We start from the raw sequence: 20416 nt of genomic DNA, 5'->3' as shown, positions 1-20416 counted from the left end.
TTTCACTCATTCAATAACTACTTATGTGTGATGATAGGACTGGATGTGAGGCTATTATGCCAAGTGAAATAAACCAGAGAAAGACAAATACTATATAACCTCACTTATACATGGAATCTTTAAAAGCAAACAACCAAACTCATCAATACAGGGAATAGGTTGGTGGTTGCCAGGGTGGGAGCTGGGGGAAATGGATGATGTTGTTATTTCTATATAGGGAGATCAAGGAAGGCCTGCCCAATTAGGTAGCACTGGAGTAAATATCTAAACAAAAGAAGGAAGCCAGCCATACAGCTACTTGGATGAGGAACATTTCAGGCAAAGGCACTGAGGCTAGACCATTCTTTTAAGAGGTGACTATGGCTAGAGCAGATCAAGTGAGGGAGAGTGATAGGAGATGAGAGCAAAGAGCAGAGGGCCAGATCATGCAGGGCCTTGAAGGCATTGGAAAGGGCTTGGGAGGGCTTTGACCAGGGTTAAAAGGTCTGATTTATGTCTTAAAAGTATGACTGATTGTAGCTGGAAAAAGACTAGATTATTTGGGGACTGAGAGGGAAAGCAAGGGGATTAGTTAGAGACCTTGATAATCATCCAGTTAAGAGGTAATGGTGGCTTGGACTATTGTGAGGTGGTAGGGGGTGGTGAGATATGGTCATATCTAGGATGGTCTGGAATGATTCAAGGCTTGTCATGGAAATCTCATGATTTCCTCTATTCTTTGTGCCCCTTTCAGATATCAAAAGTCTATAATTGCAATTCACATAGTTCAAACACAATAATTTTTTTGCTTATCCCTTTTGTGAATTCCCTAAGTTCCTAGCTCATCTCAAATCAAAGTAGGGAAAAAATACGCTGAGTAACAGACAGTGGAGGTTGTTGGTACCATCAGTCTAGAGAGGTTTTTCCTCTTCTGAGCTTGTTAAGGTTGTTCTATTCCAGGGTTAAATGACATTTTATTGACTGCAGGACAAGAAGACACTAAAAGCTTCTACATTATCAAGAATCTCTCTAGCATATCAGTTAGGGTTGTCCGATCATCCTATTTTTGACACAAGTATTCGTCTACTCTGTCAGTGTCCCAAACACGTTCTTAATCTAGATGATTGTATCAGTATGTCATCAAGTAAAGTAAGAATTTGGAATCTATCCTATTTATCGGATCCTTGTAGACAATTTGAAGAGTTTAGACCAGAAACAGTATAGCCTTGTCATGTTGTATTTCCTCTCTCATACGTTTCCTTCCTATTGAGGAAATTCAGGAAAATGTTTTCCTGTAATATTTGATACTTTATTTTTTTTTTCCTGGAGTAGCAATTCTGCTGCCAATGAAGCCAGGGCAAAGAATGTATTAAATGGATTTTTGTCATTGCTTGGGTGTTAGAACTCATTCCTCGGCTAAAGACCCACCCTTTTTTCTGTTTCTGTGTCATTTCTACTTCCCATGCACTTGATGCATAGGCCCATCTTGTCCTTTCTATGCCTTCAACTTGGTAAACTCTAGCCTTAACAACCATATAGCCTTCTTTCCTTTGGACAAAGGTACTTAAGCACTAAACTGGCAACTTAAAAATAAAAAAGTGATTAAACATCAATAAGTCTTTCACCCTGGTTTTCTTATCCCAGAGAGACACTAAGACATTTTAAGCATCACTTAAAACAATTGTATACTTTTATGCAAAAAACTTAAAAGATCTAGAATACATTTAGCTTTGCTCTTTCCTCTAGACTTGCTATAAAACTCTGAGCAAATAACTATTCTCTAATAAATCAGAGTGAAACATTTTCAAGAATGAATAAAGTGTTAATTACTTTAATATACAAAGAGTTTAGACAAATCAGTAAGAAAAAGATGAAGACTATTAGGAAGATGGGTTAAAAAAATTAACAGATGATTCACAGAAGAATAAAACACATTGCTTACAATACAATATTAAATGATAGGAAATTAAAAATTTAACTGTAAAACAATAATGAGATAGCATATTTAACTGTCGGGTTGACAAAAATTTCCCCAAATCATTAAATTTTTTGCAATCTTGATTCCAAGGATGTGAGAAACAAGCATTCTCACACACTGTTGGTAGGAGAGCAATTTGGCAATAGCTATTGCAATTAAATAATGCACATACCCTGTGATTCCATAATCTCATTACTAAGAATTTGCCTTACAGATATAATCACACAACTTTTCAAAGACACACACATATACGCAAACCCACTGATATTCATCACAGCATTGTTTAGGAAAGCAAAATCCAACAACCTAGATATTCTTGAAATAAATGTTCATTAATAGAGGACTGGCTAAATAAATATGGCAATCTGTATGATATAATGTAATATTGTTATTAAAAAGAATATGGTAGGGGCACCTGGGTGGCTCAGTGGGTTAAAGCCTCTGCCTTCAGCTCAGGTCATGATCTCAGGGTCCTGGGATCGAACCCTACATTGGGCTCTCTGCTCAGCAGGGAGCCTTGCTTTCCTCTCTCTCTCTGCCTGCCTCTCTGCCTACCTGTGATCTATGTCTGTCAAATAAATAAATAAAATCTTTATAAAAAAAAAAGAATATGGTAAAGATAAATATCTTCCTAGGGAAAGATGTCTCCAATATATTGTTAGGGAAAAAGAAACAAGTTGTTGAACATTTGTGAAAAGAAGTCTGTGTATTTGTGTGTATATGTTTCTGTTTGATTATGCATACAAAATACATAGGAGGACACACCTATATTGTTCATAATGATGACTTCCAGGGAGTGGGTTTTGAGAGTAGTAATAACATGTATTATCTTTAAAACCAAAGCTCCCAAGTAAACATGGCGGTGGAGAAGGGCAGTGGCAATCTGGGTTCCTGATACTTGAATAACCTCAGTTTGAGAGTTAAGAAATAATGGGGAGGGAAAAGGGGGAAAATTGCTTGAGTAAATATGACACATCTTCATTTTGGTTGGGTAGACAAAGCCCAAACTGCTCTAAATTCTGGCTGTCTGAGTAGGGATTGAAGCCTTCCTTATGTAGGCCCACTGGTAGGTGGGGAGATCTACCTGGCTATTTGAGGAGGGGATGGATTGGAGGATCTCTAGAGGTCATTTGCAGCTCAAAAGTTCTATCTGCAATTCTCATATGAATAATGGAGCTGATGGTGGCCACAAACATCAAATCACTCCAGGCTGTCCTTGAAGTGCAGAGGGGGATTTATAAATTCCACTCTCCAGTTTCAGAAGTGTTTGCTGTAGGTCATCATATCCCTTTTCCAGATAAGGAGGTAAAGGTGGTAGACATGCAGGAGATTTGCAGTTGTGACCATGTTCCTCTTCCTTCTCTGATTTGTATTTCTTTGGAAAGTTCTTTCAGTGCCTTTTCCTTATCTGGCTCACAGCCTTTTTTTTTTTTTTTTTTTTAAACTAATGGACCAGCAATAACAATCCACTGATAGTATGGTGAAACAGGAAACTCCCTCATTCAAGATCTTAGTAATAATATGCTGATTACCTTCCTTCTGTGGAGGACTTCAGAGGGGTGACATACTTTTAAAAAAATTTTTTATAAGATTTTATTTATTTATTTGACAGGCAGAGATCACAAGTAGGCAGAGAGGCAGACAGAGAGAGAGGAGGAAGCAGGCTCGCCGCTGAGCAGAGAGCCCGATGCGGGCTCGACCCCAGGACCCTGAGATCATGACCTGAGCTGAAGGCAGAGGCTTAACCCACTGAGCTACTGAGGTACCCCTGACATACATTTTAGAATAGAGAATAACTACCAGATTAAGTGTACATTTACCAGGAGGTTCCTGAATCCAGGATGCCCCTCACTAAGATAGCTGTCCTGACTCTGGAGAGGACAGAAGAAGAAACCACTTCCCTTACACTGTCTTGTCCAACGGAACTCACTATCCATCTAAGTTTAGGGCTGGATTTATCAGTGACAATTCGACATGAATTGCCAGGCCTCTTTCTTCAAACTATCAATAATGCACATGTATTTTGAACTTTATTCTACAGGAAATAAGAAGCAGCCCTAACCATTTGAGTGACATGATCAGATACCTATGCTCCTCAAAATACAGTCCTTTCTTATCTCTAACAGCACTTATATTTTGACTAATTGATTATATCTTTGCCTCCTCACCTCAGTTATTTAAAGGGACTTGGTAACCAACTTGGTGTGGGTGGCTGAAGGAGAGGGTGAAGGTGAAGACCACTGCAAGGTTTCAGATCTAGAACACTGGAAGGAAACCTGGAGGGATGAGGATGCCATCACCTTGGAGAGGATACACTGGATGAAGAAGAGGACATGGAGGGCAAACTGAGGTTAGTACAGGCAAGAACACAGACTCTGCAGCCAGACTGCCTAGGTTTAAATCCCAGCTAGTCTACTGACCAGCTCTATAATCTTGGGAAAGTTACTTAACCTCTTTGTGCTTAATGCCTCCATTTGTAAGAATGAGTATTATCCCTCATCATAGGACGGTTGTGAGGCTCAAACAAGTTAATGTATATTATGTACTTAGAATGGTGCCTGACACATAGTAAGTGCAAATTAGTGTTTACTATTTTTATTATTAGACATAGTAAATTGTAAGGGTCTAGGGTACATCTAGGTGTGTATATATATAGCTGAACTTTGGAAAAGAAATTATGGACCTCATGATAGATACTGAACCAAAAATGTAGAAATGATAGAGCTCCGTGTAGCACCAGTATTGAAGGGGAAAAAAGATAAGGACTCTGAAGAAAAGACTAAAAGGCAGTGGTCAGAGGGAGATGAGGCTCCAGGTAGGCATGATATCGTGGAAGCCAAGAGAGTTGCAAACCAATGAGATTACAGTGGGACACCAACATTGAAACTGTGTATATGGGGAGGGATTGGAAGAGAGGCAGAAGAGAATGTCATTTGGGGAAGTAGGTAGATGGAAGGGGAAGGAGTTAAGGATCAACATGGCCAGCTCCTCACAAACACTTGCTGAGGGATACTGCTGTTCAACCAGTCTCCTGGGTTATTATGAACTCTGTTACCTGAATTGCCCAATCTAACAGAAAATATTTAATCTTGTCATAATCTGAAGAACAGCTTTAATTCTCTGGTTTTCATTCTAATATCAAAGTCCTAGACCCCAAAAATGGGTTGTGCCAATCAACTCAAGATAATAAATCAACCACTTCTTGGGAGGAGAAGGTCATAATGAGTGCATCATATCATAGCAGACAAAGTGATACACTGAGTTACTTCCTCTTGTGTTTGTGCTGACTTTCAGTGGACAAGGCCTATTGTATTCTCAAAGCACAACTGTAGAGAGTTTAGAGATTAATTGGCCTGAAGTAACATGTCCAAGATCACTCAGCTCAGTCTGAACTGGCACAAAGCTTCCGGTCTCCCAAGCTACTCTATTATTCCACTCTGCCACGGAGGGACCATCAGAAGCACTAACGATTACAACAAAGCTGAAAATAAGCAAAGCAGCTCCAAGTAGTGTCTCTCTGGAACAACTCATTGATGATAGAGTTTCAGCAAATGATTAATTCACTTCAGTTCTATTCAGTTGTCTAAGTATTTTTGACTGCTAATTATATGCCTCACAATAAAATTGAAAGATACAGTGAGTGCCCTCAAGAAATGTATGGTATTGTGTGGAGAACAAACATGCACATGCTGTCCCTCCAGCCCCCTCCCCTCTTAGTGAGCATGGCCTTTTGTGTTCCAAGAGCCACAAAAGATTTAAGATATTCACCTCTCTGAAAAAAAAAACCAAAACCAAAAACCAAAAAACGCAGTTACTTAAACTTGGTTTCAAGAAAACCAAGATAGCTGACTGCATTATACCTCACAAAGAAGAAATACAAATATCTATCTATCTATATAATACAAATATAAATATATAAATATAATATACATATAAATATAATATAAAAAGGCAATCACCAAATAAAAACACATGTGAGTTTTTAGCTTCCCAGAGCTACCATCAACTCAAGCTTCCTTTCAAGAGCTTTGTGCTCATGGTTGAGCATAGCCCTAACCAACATACACATGTCCAGCTAGGAAGTTTTCTATTCTCCTCTGTCCCAGGGCAGGTATAACTCATCTGCCTGTGATATCATCCACTCCTCCTGTGCCTCACACTGATTGTATAAAAGGCAGCCATTTCTGTCTCCTTTTTACCCTAGGTTCTTCATTGCTATTTGTTTTTCTAGCTTACAGCTCTTGTTGCAAATTCAATTCAAGTGTGAAAAATTGGTGCAAAATCCAGAGGTCTCCTTCTATCTCCCTTCCCAGCTGTCCTATCCCAGTGCACCAAACACAACCCTGTTCCTTTCCATATGCCAACAAAAACCAGGGGGCAGAAATAGAACAGTGCAAGCAAATGTATGCTACATCATCCAAAATGTGTGATGTGGACAATATAGGAAGACACTCCAGACACAAGTAGACACAGAGGTTTCAAGGGGAGAACATTTTAGAAAATAGGCTTTGACCTGGAAAGGAAGAAAGAAGAGGATGGCATGCTGGTCAGAGGGAAATGAATGAATAATACCTCACCAAGACTCAGGGCACTGGGCCCGGTGCATCCTGAGTCTTATAAATGGCAATTGTTGGGTTCCCATGCCCATCTATCTACCCTCCCTCTTGTCTTCTCTGATCCTAGTTGGGAGTAAAGGGGAATTAGTCTGTGGTCACTGGTTGAGCCACTCCTTAGTTGAGACCTTGGTGAACGGTCACCATCATCTAGCTGGTTGTTACTGGGCATCTGACTGGAAGTTGGGGCGGAGAAGACTGAAGTGGGTTGAAAGAAAGAAGCTGGACTCTACAGCAGTTTGTCTGCTATGATATGATGCACTCATTATGACCTTCTCCTCCCAAGAAGTGGTTGATTTATTATCTTGAGTTGATTGGCACAACCCATTTTTTGGGTCTAGAACTTTGATTTTAGAATGAAAATCAGAGAATTAAAGCTGTTCCTCAGATTATGACAAAGATTAAATACTTTCCATTACATTGGGCAATTCAGGTAACAGAGTTCATAATAAGACTTTTATGTTAATGCTAAGAATATAAGTATCACATATTGAATGTTAGGTACCACAAATTATGCCAAATGTTAAAAAAATAATTCTCATTTAAATCTTGCAACAATCTGTGACATAGACAGTATCATTATCCCCACTCTATAGATAAGGAAACTGATGCTCAATAACTGTAAATAACTTTGTTAAAGTCACTCAGTCTGAACTCTTGCAAGTGGGTTCTTACCACATTTTTGAAAAAAAATGGTTACATGAGATTATCACCAGAAACTGATATCAGCAGGGTTTCAAACTAATAGGGGTAGGAATAGTACTAACTACCCTTTCCGAGTATTGGCTATGTGTCAGGCACTGTTCTAAGTAATATGTGTGCATTATTCCATTTAATCTCACTTTACCTCTATGAAGTAGACTCCACGGTTGTTCCCATTTACAGATGAAGAAACTAAGGTTTCTAAACTGATATGTTTAACTGATATGTCCAAGGAAACGCATCTAATAAGTGGCTGGCTGCAAAGCTTATTTTCTTTCTACCACTTTAGGTTGTCTATGAATAGCAGGGTAACTTCTGCCATTCTTCCCTTTACTTTCTGCTCTCTTATTGAATGTTTGAGACTTAGAGGTTAGGCTCTTTAGTTCCCCTCTCTGGGCTCTAGCCACCTTTGCCCAGGCCCTCAGTGTTCCCCTCCACACTGTGCAATCTCTCCCTGAGACCATAAGTCAGATAGAAGGGAGTAAATGGAAAGTCTTATTGCTGATTTTCTACAATCTTAACATAAACACTTATCAGTGTTGTTGAAACTTAATCTCACTAGCTCATCTGTGAAACCAGTTTTAATTTGGAGCCATCTGCCACAGACAAATGAGTAATTATGGCAGAACCCAGAGGGGTGGGCCTTGGGGAGAAGGTTGGCTTAGTCTCTTTCCGCCTGCCTGCACTGACGCAAATGACCAAGAAAGAAAATTTTTTGGGTAAGCTGTTGATGGAGAGGCCAGCAGCTCTACCTCCCTGTTGCTTCAATCCTTAAAGACACGAATGAACAGGAAGGGATGACTTCAAGGTTATACAGCTTGCTTAACAGCAAAAGGAAGACCATTGTCATCAATGCCAGGCAGAAGGAGATAATCTGTGAACTGGGCCAGCTTGCTCCCCAGTCTCTCTCTCTCTCATTGTACTAGTGCTTCGTTGTGATGTGTGCCACTTGCCAGATGGTCTCTCCACACAATATGACAGGCTAAGTCAAACTGATGGAATGAAGCCAAGAGTAACAGTCCTTGACCTCTGTCTAGCATTTACATTTTTTTCCAAAAGACTTCAATGTATCTTTTTTTCTTTCTTTCTTCCTACCCCAGATTAGGTAGGGACTGGTATCATCAGCTTTGCTTTATATATGAGGAAACTAAGCCATAGGGTGATTCTGTAACTGGACATGTGTAAAAGATCTTGTACCTTGCCCAAGGTCATCCTGTTTGCTGCAAGTTGGTTAGCACCTCAAACTCTGAATTCGAGTCTGTCGAATTCTGTCTTTGAGATGAGTGGTTTTCCAGCTATGCTTGCTCCTTAGGGGCCAAGGAGGTATAGGATTGTGTGTGTGTGTGTGTGAACAAGTAGGGCTTTGAGCCCTGATATGCTCATAAACCAGGCCAGCTCTGTGTGGGTCTGTTTGTCTGTTTTACATCTGGGCAGGATTTCCTTTATTTAAAGGCTCTGTTTCTGAAAATGTTTGAAAACCACTTACCTGACTTATATTCCTCATAGAGAGTATAGTGGATTGAAAGGTATCCCGTCAAAAGATACTGTCAAGTCTTAACCCACAGTACCTGTGAATGTGACCTTATTTAGAAAAAGGGTCTGCAGATGTCATGTTAAAATGAGGTCATCCTGCATTAGGTTGGGCCCTAAATCAATGGCTGGTATTTTATAAGAGAAAAGAGATGGAGATCAAGACTGATAGACACAGGGAAAAGACACAGAGGAGAACTGTGTGTGATGATGGAGGCAGAGATTGATGCAGTTATAAGCCAAGGCATGGAACAGATTCTCTCCTACGGCCTCCAGAAGGAGCCAGCCCTGTTTGTACCTTCATTTCAGACCTCTGACCTTCTGAACGAGGAGAGAATGCATTTCTTCTATTTTAAGCCTCCCAGTTTGTGGAAATTTATTATGGTAGTCCTAGGAAACAAATACAGAGAGGGTCATAGGCCTCTTACCTAGAAATGGGCGAGGGTGGGCCTATTAAAATGTTGGTCCCAGGCTCAAACCCCAAGATTCCGATTTTGTAGGGGTCAGGCATCTGTATTTTGACAAATTCTCTGTATGCACAATGATTAATCTTTGAGCTGGTTTTGACCAGACGCAAGTATAAGACTGCTCTGGATTGTAGTTGCTTTGGCTCCTCAGGCTGCTGATGTTCCTCTAGTGGTTCCTGGACTCAGTGGGCTTTATATACAAGAAAGAGGGGAGTGTTAAATGTTCTGTGATACAAAGCTCTTGAATTCTGTGAGTTATTTAAGAATGTTTATCCCAAGGAATCACAAAATCTGCCACTGAGGAAATAGGCTGTAGTGGTCAGGGAGTGGATGCCGCCAAGGGGGTCAGATTTCCAGAGCAGCAAGACCTCAGAACAACACATACACAAGAAGACAAAAGACTAACACCACACACACACACACACACACACACACACACACACACACACACACGAGTCTTATACTTGTCTGGTGCAGGAAATTCTGAAAAAGCTCCGCCATTTTTACTTTGAGTTTTGGTTCCTATTAAAAATGCAGATTTCCAAGGGAGTGTTGATCCTCAAAGCCAGTGTCAGCCATTTATCCCTGGCATCTGATCTTTATCTGAGAGGACATTTGATAGGCTAGAAGACAGGGAAGAGCACGGTGGGCTGAGCAGAGGGTTTCTTGCTGCTAGCCTGAGACCAAACTCTTTGCCCAATAAAGCCAAAAAGGACACTCGTTTATATACCCAATACAGATGGAGGTCAGCTGTGCCCATCCCTTGGCGAGATGGAGGACCCAGGAAAAAGGCCAGGTGTTTGGAATCTGTGTGTGGGAGGTGTGCCTTTCTGAGAGTAGGCTACCCAGCTGGACCCATGGACATTCAGGAGGCCTACGTTTGCTCACATTCCTGATTGCTTCCAGGTAAACAAATCCTGTTTCTATATCCCAGAAAGGCAGAACTCCAGCACTGTGGCAGCCTGTTGTTATAGTTACTGACATATGACTTATTGTAGCGATTGTCAGAGCAATGGGAGAAAATAAAATTTAGCAGAGGCTGGTGGTGGGGGTTGGGGGAGAGAGGAGAGTGGGAGGAGAAAGCTTTCAGAAAAGACTTGGGGATGGCCTGATGGCTTTGTGCGTTTGTACATATGGTGTGATACTGGAGTATGGACAAAGGAGGTCTTACATTGACAGCATGTCTGAAAGGATCTTGGGAATAGACAGACTGTCCCAAACAGTTTCACCCCTGTTCCATATGCCTGACATTTCACCATTAGTGGTTCATTCCTGTGAGTTAAGCACTGCTTTTCTTGAGGGAGGTCATGCCTTAGATTGTACTTTAGAGTGAGTTTACTGGTGCCTTTCTTCTTCAGAGTTTTCCAGAGGACGGGAAAGATTGGGGACAAGGGGGCCATCAAATAAGGACATAGCCTACTTTCAAAACTCAGATAGGGTTAGTATTGCTAGCCTCCTCTTTGGAAACTCCCCTGTGCTCTCCTATCTTTCACCACAGTTATGAGGATAAATGGGATTGAATATGAAAGTCCAGGATGTCTTGTTCAATCAGCTAGGCATATACTTTTCTGAGGGATAAATGTAATTCCTTCTTATCTATCAGCAAATATTTATATATCACCCATTATGTACTAGGAACTGGGTTAGGTACTATTGGGGGAAACATGGAAATGGTTAGGCATTAGACTATGTCTGACATTTAAGAAACAATCTAGGGTAGCTGGGTAGCTCAGTTGATTAAGCATCTGCCTTTGGCTCAGGGCATGATCCTAGGGTCCTGAGATGGAGTCCCACATCGGGCTTCTTGCTCGGCAGGGAGAGTGCTTCTCCCTTTCCCTCTGCCCCTTCCCCTGCTTGTGCTCTCTCTCTCTCTCTGACAAATAAATTAAATCTTAAAAAAAAAAAAAGAAAAAGAAACAATCTAGTTACAGAGATAAGACATTTAGGCAAGGCTGGCCAGTAATACATAGTAGCATGCAATTGATGTCAACTGCTGGCCAATAATACATGGTAGCACATAATTGGTGTCAATGGAGGGTTAGAGCTAATGGCTACACGATCTCAGAGGTGAGCAAGGCCATCATAGAGCAGGGTATCTGGATAAGCCTTAGTTCAGAGTAACACAGTAAATCACCCAGGACCTTCCAGGACTATGGGAAAATAGGGCACAGAACAAATCAGTTTTGATGGGAATTGGTACACAGACTGAGTAGGGAACATGTTTATACCTATCTGTTTTGCTATTCATCCAAATTCTGGCCTGTCCTTTCCAGAGAGCTCTCCATCCTTCACTGATCAACCCTAGTCTTAGAACTCCTGTGTCGGAAATCCCAAGACTTCGTTTGCTTGGAAAGCAGTATAATCAAGTGATTAATTGGGTAGGTTTAGGAGTTCAGTTGCCTGGGTTCGAATCCTGGCTCTGACACTGTGATCTTGGACAACTGATTCAACTATTACTCGATTTTTCAGAGGGGTAGTCATAGTAGTGTCTACTTAAAAGAGTTGCTGAGGGGATTAAATGAACTCAGTGGTGTAACATTCTCAGCACAGTGCTGACTGCAAATGAACTGTTATGAACTACTTGTTCTTAAGATAAGTATTTATTGAGTCCGTGTGATATTACAGGCACTTTCCTAGTGTGGGGATACAGCTGCACTGTATTAAGTGCTGATGGCGGATGGGACATTCAGGACCTTTACTCAAAGAACTTTTAATCTACTGTCTGTTTTTCTGCTCTCTCCATTCCAATGCTTAGTCTATGAGTTATCACTTAGCTTACTTCTGTTCCTTTCAGTTTAACTGGGCAGGCAAGTAGTAAAGCTATGAATTCCCTTAAAACAAGTTTTGGTTGTATCTTATAAGGTTTGATGTCAAGTGTTTTCCTTAATGGAGTACTTTGCAATTTGGAGTTTTATTTGTACTATTTTGCTCTTTAGTGTATTATGGTATTCCAGAGTTGATGACTCTGTATTTTCTTTGTCCATACTATGCTCCAAAGAAAGGCAGCGAAGAAACCTGTCTGACTTGGGAGGTTTAGGAGAAACCTGTGGGAGACAGGGCTGGAAAAGACCATTGCTGAAGGGTACAGAGTGTTAGACTTCATGTGTTGGTTTCTCTTGTAATGAGACCTTGTAATTACTGAAAGCATTGACAGCAATGACAGGATTGTTGTGCTGGGGAGAATAAATTAGCATTGTTTCTCAGGATGGCTTGTGATAAAGGAAGTGTTCTTTAGTCAGGGAATCTAGTTAGAAGATTTTCATGTTAGTCTAGGATAGTGGTTCTTAAACCTGAGTGTGCATCAGAGCCTTCTGGAGGGGCTAGTCAAAGCACAGTGTACTGGACCTCATCCCCAGAGTTTTTGATTCCATCAATCTGTGGTGGGACCTGAGAATTTGCATTTCTAACAGGTCGCACTGGTGATGCTAACTAATGATGCTGGTCTGGGAACCACACTTTGAGAATCACCTATTTAGGAGAGAGATGATGAGGAGCACAGGCAGAGTGGTAGGAGGAAAGAAAGTATGAAAGAGATTGGGGAGGAAGAAACCATAGGGCTTGGGGATTGGACACAAAGGTCAGGAAAAGGAAGGACTCAAAGGTGATTCCAGAGTATTAAGCTTAAGTTCCTTGGAGTGTAGGAGAGTCACAGAGGCAAAACACTAAACACTTAGGAGTGGAATGCAGTTGCATCACAGGTACTGGGAAAATACATGATCCTCTGTATGTGTCTGCATCTATACCGAGGCATTCACATTTAAAGGCCTTTTGCCATTCTCCAGGAGAGAGGCTAGTGAGGACAAATCCCACATCTATATTTGGTCTCTTCCTTTCTAAAATGTAACCTTTGAGTAGAGGAAGAAAATGAAACTAGAGAGCAGAAGGTAGGAAGGGTCAAATGACCTTGGATATTCTGGAATTGGAATGTATACTTTTGGGTTGCTAAGTATTTTTTAAAGATTTTATTTATTTGAGAGAGAGAGAGAAGAAATGAGTGGGGAGAGGGACAGAGAGAGAGGGAGATACAGGCTCCCTACTGAGCAGGGAGCCCAATGTGGGGCTTGATCCCAGGACCCTGGGATCATGACCAGAGCTGAAGGCAGAGGCTTAACTGACCAAGCCACCCAGGCAGCCTTAGGTTGCTAAGTATTGAATGTAAATGGGCGAATGCTCACAAGGAAAAGGCAAATGAGTAAAACCGTGTGGTAGCTCTAGGTAGAAAAAACAGGGTAGCTCTAGGATACCACCTGAGATCACTGATGTTATTTCTAAGAGCAAAGGGTTGTCAAGATAGGGTTTCTTTTTAAAAAAATTTGTTTATTTATTTGACAGAGACAGAGATCACAAGTAGGCAGAGAGGCAGGCAGAGAGAGAGAGGAAGAAGCAGGCTCCCTGCTAAGCAGAGAGCCCGATGTGGGGTTCGATCCCAGGACCCTGGGATCATGACCTGAGTTGAAGGCAGAGGCTTTAACCCACTGAGCCACCCAGGTGCCCCCAAGATAGGGTTCCTTAACTCCAACCTATCTAACCTTCCTTAGTTTTCAGGCTTCTGATCCTGGGGCCTTATTGTTCCTAGCTGTTTCCCCAGACCATAGGGATTTCTCTTACCTGCTTCTCTCCACTTGGCCGCCGGTAGCTGAGCAGAAGCTCCACAGCGCCCACCACTTCCTTGCGGATGGCGTAGAGCAATGCATCACCTACATACACGCTGTGGTTCAGTAGAAGCTCCATAATTTCCAAATTCTCATTCTCAATGGCAATAAGCAGGGCACTCCGGCCCAGAGGATCCATGCAGTTGATGTTGACATTGTAGTAAATCTCAGCCTCCTGTAGGGCCTGCTTCACTGTGGCATAGTCCCCCTTCTCTACAGCATTGAGGAAAGCCTTCTCTTCTGCAGAGAGCTCGGTCTCAGCCCTCACAATCTGCAGGGGGATACGATCTCTGTATGGCGAATAGTTGACTTTTTTGTAGTATAGTTGGGCCATGGTTCATAGCATTTAGCAACCTGAGTGGGAGAGAGAGAAACCAAAGATAGTCTTAGATGCCTGAAGTTCTCAAGTGTCCAGTTTATGGGGGAAGTCTGGCTAAGGGGTTGGAAAATCAACCGTCTTCATACCACGATCTTTCTCTACTTGCAAAAGGGTATAGCAGAAAAAGCCCAGGCTTTTGGGTGAGAAAGAACTGGGTTCAAATCCTTACTTTATCAGCTTTGTGATCTTGGATAAGTTATTCAATCCCACTGCATTTTTATTTATTATTATTAAGGTTATCAATATTAATAACATCAATAGCAGTTATCACTTAGTACTTACTGTGTACCAGGCCCTGTGCTAAATGTTAATTCCTTCTTCATAAAGCTCTTGTGAGAGTCAGATGAGAAAATATATTATCAAAGCAACTGGCACAGTGTAAACCTCCTAAAACATGGCACAAATTAATTCCTTCTTTCCCTTCTGCTGCCTAAAGATACTCATGATAATACTTCTGATTTATGATTCAAAGTTGGAGTTACCTTTGGCCAATTTCCTTTAGGCCCTGGGCCCATGAGCCTGAGCTAATTTTCAGGGTTACATTTGAAGCTGTCCCAGGTGTAGATTCTGGATTGAAATCTGGTTTTCATGCTAACTGAAACCCAGCAGTGAGCTGCTGCTCACTGGGGAACAGTTCTTGGCTCCAATAGGCCAAAGTCAAATATCCCCTCTGCCTATTCATGATTTTTTCCTCTACTACTTGAAACCAAGAAGCTAATGGATCTGATAATCTGTTTGATTCAGTTCTGAGAAGTGAATGGTCTATTTTATAAGCCCCACATCTAAAATCAGATTTTAATGGAATTTATTTTAAAGTAAAACCTATTATTGAATTCCTACAATGTGTTTAACTTTCTCTGGGAAACCAAGAAGTAAAAGACAGTCTTTGCCTTCAATTGTATAGAATGAATAACAGTATAGAGTTCTTGCCTCATAGTTTACAGATCAAATTCATGCATGATCCTTACTGACTCCTTATACTAGCCCTGTGAGATAGGAATGGTTATCCTCCCCAGGGGAGAAGATGAGGCTCAGATCCATAAGGTGATTGGTTCTCCTTTCCCTCTCATCCCTGGGACCTCTAAGATCCTCTGGAGGCTGAGTTGGGCTGGACCGATTTAAGTGTCTCATTACCAAACTGTTTTCCCAGCAAAAGGAAATGGAAATGTGATAAAGGGCCACTTGTCTCATCTCTTGGATGGAAGAGATGATGAAGACATGAAGCTTCCACAAAAATTTGCCTCACTTTTCCAGGTAATGACATCCCCGCTTTGGCAAAGGAAGAAGCATATATTATACCAAGTGACATTTGCAATTCATGTGCTTGTGATCTTCTGGGAAGTTGGTATTTGAAGGTGAGTGTCACCTCTTGTTCTGAACAGGCCCAAATGACAAATTTTTCTCTGCATCTAAGTCTCAGGAGAACAGGGTACTGCTTGGCTATATCAAGAAGCACTGATATTTCCTGTGCTACTTTCCAGTAACTCAGCAGTGACTAAAGGGAAGTGGCACTTAGAGTAAGCATTTGTCACGAAACAGCAAATGACTTAAATAATACTAACTGTAGACTGCCTCCCTGTCTCCCCTTCTACATTATAAACAAACAGGGAGGAGGAAGAAGAGATAGTATGATCTCCTGAAGAGAGAATCAACAATCCGATTCAGTTTATATTTATTTAGTTAATCAATGTGAGCACACTGGAAGCCTGCAGTGTGCCTCACACTACACTAGTCACTTTGGGAGGGTATGAAAGAATAGGTCCATGCGTTCATCATCTCATGCCTAAACCATTCCACCACCTTATGGTTGGTCATCCAGACCATTCTCTTCCCTCTTTATGGTCTCCTGCAACTTATCACCACCCCCAACTTATCTCACGAAACCCACATCTGATTCCATTTTACTCCTCCTTGATTAGTTTCTTGCGGCTCTTGTGATGAAATCAGCTTTCCTTTTTGAGGTCTCCTAGGTCTGGGCTTGTATTTACCTTTCCAAATTCTCACCCTCATCCACTATTCTTTAGCCTCATGAAATTTCTTTTGATTCTCCCAATGTGCCAAACTTTTTTGGCACCTCAACTGTTTTGATTACCTCCTGGAATGCTCTTCTCCAGCTGTCTTCATCTCTTATGCCTCAACAAAAAGTCACCTCCTCAGAGAAGCTCTCACTAGTCACCTTGTCTAAAGTAGTTCCTTCATACTCTTTTCTCCATTGTATTCTTTTCCTTCTTAATGCTTATCACAATTAGTAGTTACATATTTGTCTTACTGGATAATCATCTCTTTTGTCCAATTTGGTTTAAAGCTCAAGTTCAGAGATTGCATCTGTCCTGTTTTTATAACACCTGTACCTAGCCAAGTTCTTGGCATGCCTGGATGCCTGATATATAGTTGAAGAATGAATGAGTAAAGCTTCCATGGTTTTCTCTCCATCCCACCCTAAGTTCTACCCATACTAAGTGGTGCTCTCTAAGTTGCCTTTTTATGACTATGTTTTTATACATAGCTTCATCCCACACTCTCCTCCTAACAAATTCCTTCTCGGCTTCACCACCTTGCTCATAGTGTTACTTCTCTGTAACCTTTTCCCCCAACACCTTCATAAAGTTAGCCAATCTCCCTCTGAGTTCTCCACTGGTACTTGGATGACATTTCTCCAATGTCATCTAACTGTGTGCTTGTCTTTCTGCCGCTAGGGTAGGAGTACCTTGATTCCTGCCTTCTGAGGAGTCACACAGGATCTGGAACATGATGGGTGCTCGACAAACTAAAGTTTGACAAATACAAACTAGCTGAGGAGGGTTGGCTTGCTCACAGAATTAAGTATTAAATTGTGTGGCATTGATCTGATGCTTTGGAATTTCAGAAAGGGCTTGGTGAGGGCTGGAGATCTCAGAAAAGGTTTCATGGAGGAGGTAGTTCTTAAGTTAGTCTTTGGAAGATGAATTAAATATGAAAATGTGAGGGTATTCCAGGCACCATAGAGCATAAGAACAACAGTGGTTAGATTGACCGTGGCTTAGTGGGGGGTGGGGTATAGTTTTCAGGCTACAATAAGATAAAAGGATTAGAGGCGAGCTAAAATTCCAATGCAAGAGCTCATAACCTCAGTTTTCCCATCAGAAAAATGATCTTAAATACTGGCTGCCCATTTGCCACTTAAGAGGTTACCATGGGAAAAAAAGGTTAGATGTCTTTTCAGATGGTGTCACGGGTGGTGCTGTGCTAGGCACTGTGCAGCAGGAAGATCTTCTCCATTTCTGTAAGGCAAGGCTGTGTGATAAACTGAAGACAAATGTATTCTAGTGCAAGATGAGAAGGAAGGGAACTAACTAAACTGGTGCCCTGTTATATGCCAGGCACTTTGCCAGGAGCTGGTGCAATAATTAGTAGAGTTTTAATACTTAATATGTGCCAGGCACTGTGCCAGGGCAGCACTATTACTACTACTGCTTCCTGTGCTAATCGTAGTAATAATGAAGTCGACAAGCAGTACCATTCATTGAACTTTCGCTATGTGCCAGATGTGTGGGCTATAGTAGTGAAGAGAGAAGACAGTAAAATCACGGTAATTTTAGACTTGAAGTAAGTATAATTGGATTATATAAGGTTAATTCAGAGTTTAGATTTACTTTTCATCTCTTGCATTTGAAATTGATCTGGTCTGTTGCATTTCCAGTGAACTGTGCTATGAGAAGCCTCATAGAATCCCTCCTAGAGAAAAATATCTCCTCGAGAGGTTTGCCTGAGAGTGTACTATGAGGGAATCAGTCCTTTGTTTTAAGGCACTACATCTCTAAAACTACCCCTGGAAGGAATTAAAAAATCATATGACTAATAGCTGTTAACACCTTAAGATGGATTCCTTGAGGAGGAAATTTGCTGTGGCCTTGGGAGCTTGGGAATCTCTCTTATGTATCCATGCCCACCTTGACATTACTCATTGACAATGATGTAAAATGGATTCCCCGCACTCTCTGTTTACATGTAGGCTTATGTAGACATTGATGACTTGCTTAATGCCTTCCACTCTTCCATTCCCCACAGCTGGTGCCAGTTGACCCTTACTTACAGCTCTAGCCTCAGCCTTCTACCAGGCTGAGAACAATGCTTTCTTCATATGCTCTTAGTCCTATTCTGCCATTATTCTGGGAACAAATAGGTAATGACAGAGTTTCTGGCATCTCTTGAGGATGTATTATTGAGAAGGTTTCTTCCCGTCACTCTTTACCTTTATACTTGGCAGATTGTACTCATTTGCCATTAACATAAGCCAAGAGATGAGGTTGGCTTTCCCATCATTATGCACTGGCCTTGAGGTGTTTTCTTAACCAAACAAAACAAAACCAGCCAGCACTTTATGCCATTTCTGCAAGTGAGCCTCACTCCCAATGTAGTCCACCACGTAAGGAACATTAGGAATGGTCTAACAGGCTGCCTCAGGGGGCTTATTGTGTTCTCTCTTTTCTGTGCTGCTAGCCAGAGGAGAGTGTCTAATGGGATCTGTGACATTTGTAGGCTTAAATGATGCGATTTAAAGAGCTAAATCAATGGGCTGGGCAGAAAGCCAGAGTGCAAATCCCAGCCCAGATAACTGCCCAGCCCTGGACCTTGTCTGTGAGGAGGAAAGCCTTGCTTTCCACCTAACTAAAAAAAATGTGCTTTTAGTGGGATGTGGTATCTGTGCATGGCTTGCACTCTGTGCCATGAGGATTGAGCTTGAATAGTGAAACCCTTGTGACCTCTCACCCTTATCCATGCTTACCTATCCACTTCTGCATCTTTTCAGAACCCTTTAAGTCAAGCAGATTTAATCTGATAAACTTGTACAATCTCAAGTGTAAATGGTGGATAATGAGCAGATTTAATGACTATGTATCAGGCATTGTGATAGAAGCTGATGAAAATGGCTGGGTGGCTTAAAGCTTCACCTCTTCTAGGAAAACAACTACATTTGAAGAAGAACCTTAAATGCCCAATCCAAAAAGTTACTAAAGTGAAATTTTATGTACAAAGGCACAGGAGTAGGCTGGTGAGAGCAAGACTGTGTGTGTGTGTGTGTGGGTGTGCATGTATGTGCATTTGGTGGGGTAATGGTTTTGAGAGCATTTTGGCTCCTTCCATAGTACCACTTTGAGAATTGTCTAATATTAATGTAGTGATACTGATCTTTCCCAGAAAGGACCAGATCTTGAACCTTCTTCAGGGGATCTCAGAGGTCATCTAGAATAATCCCCTGCCCAATGAAAAAGTCTCTTGACAATATCTTTGTTATTATTCAGTTAATGAAAATTTCCACCAATGGGGAACTCACTGCTTTCTTACCTCTGCAGTGAATGCTGACTTTCAGCAAATGCTTTTCTATGATGAGCTGAAATCACCTGCCTACAACTTCTATTCCATTGCCCTAGTTCTTTTCTCTAGAGCAACACTGAGCAAAACTCTTTCTTCTGCATGACAACCCTTTAAATGTTCGATTTCAGCTCTCATGTCTTTCTCAACTCTGAGTCTCCCCTTCTCTAGAATTATGATCATTCTAGTGGTATGATTCCAGTTATAAATTATTTATTCTTAAAGATTTTGTTTATTTATTTGACATAGAGAGAGAGCGAGAGCACAAGCAAGGGAGAAGCAGACTCCCTGCTGAGCAGAGATCCTGATGTGGGGCTCAATCGAGGACCCTGAGATCATGATCTGAGCCAAAGGCAGATGCTTAACCCACTGAGACACCCAGGTGCCCCTCTATATATGATTCAAAAGACAAATGCATAGAACAAAAATTATAAATCTATGTTAATGACCACATAGCCTATAAAGATGTAACTTGTGACAATAACAACACAGAGGGGGAAGAAGGGAGCTGCATAGGAACAGAGTTTTTATACTATGGCAACTAAGTAATTAATTGAAACTGGCTGGCTATACATTGAAGATTTTGATTTTTATTTTAATCCCCTGAATAACCACTAAAAAAATAATTAAAAACATTTAGAAAAGACCCCCTCTTGGTGTACCTAGCTGGCTCAGTCAGTAGAGCATGAGTCTCTTGATCTTGGGGTCATGAGTTCAAGTCCCATGTTGGGGGTAGAGTTTACTTAAAAAATATATAGAATAGG

At 41.3% G+C, this 20416-nt stretch overlaps 1 protein-coding gene across 1 annotated transcript in view; it reads right to left on the bottom strand.

Moving 5' to 3' along the window:
* TRPC5 (transient receptor potential cation channel subfamily C member 5) overlaps nt 1–14255 on the bottom strand; it is a 135033-nt gene extending 120778 nt beyond the window's left edge. The window contains exon 1 of the mRNA XM_059384723.1: nt 13878–14255. Within this exon, the coding sequence (XP_059240706.1) occupies nt 13878–14255 (378 nt within the window). The remainder of the gene's footprint in view (nt 1–13877) is intronic.
* Nucleotides 14256–20416: the final 6161 nt, after the last annotated feature.

This window comes from Mustela nigripes, chromosome X (genome assembly GCF_022355385.1).
Source record: "Mustela nigripes isolate SB6536 chromosome X, MUSNIG.SB6536, whole genome shotgun sequence".
Classification (NCBI taxonomy): Eukaryota; Metazoa; Chordata; class Mammalia; order Carnivora; family Mustelidae; genus Mustela; species Mustela nigripes.
The sequence above is the reverse complement of the archived record's forward strand: the minus strand, read 5'-3'. Positions and strand labels throughout refer to the sequence as shown.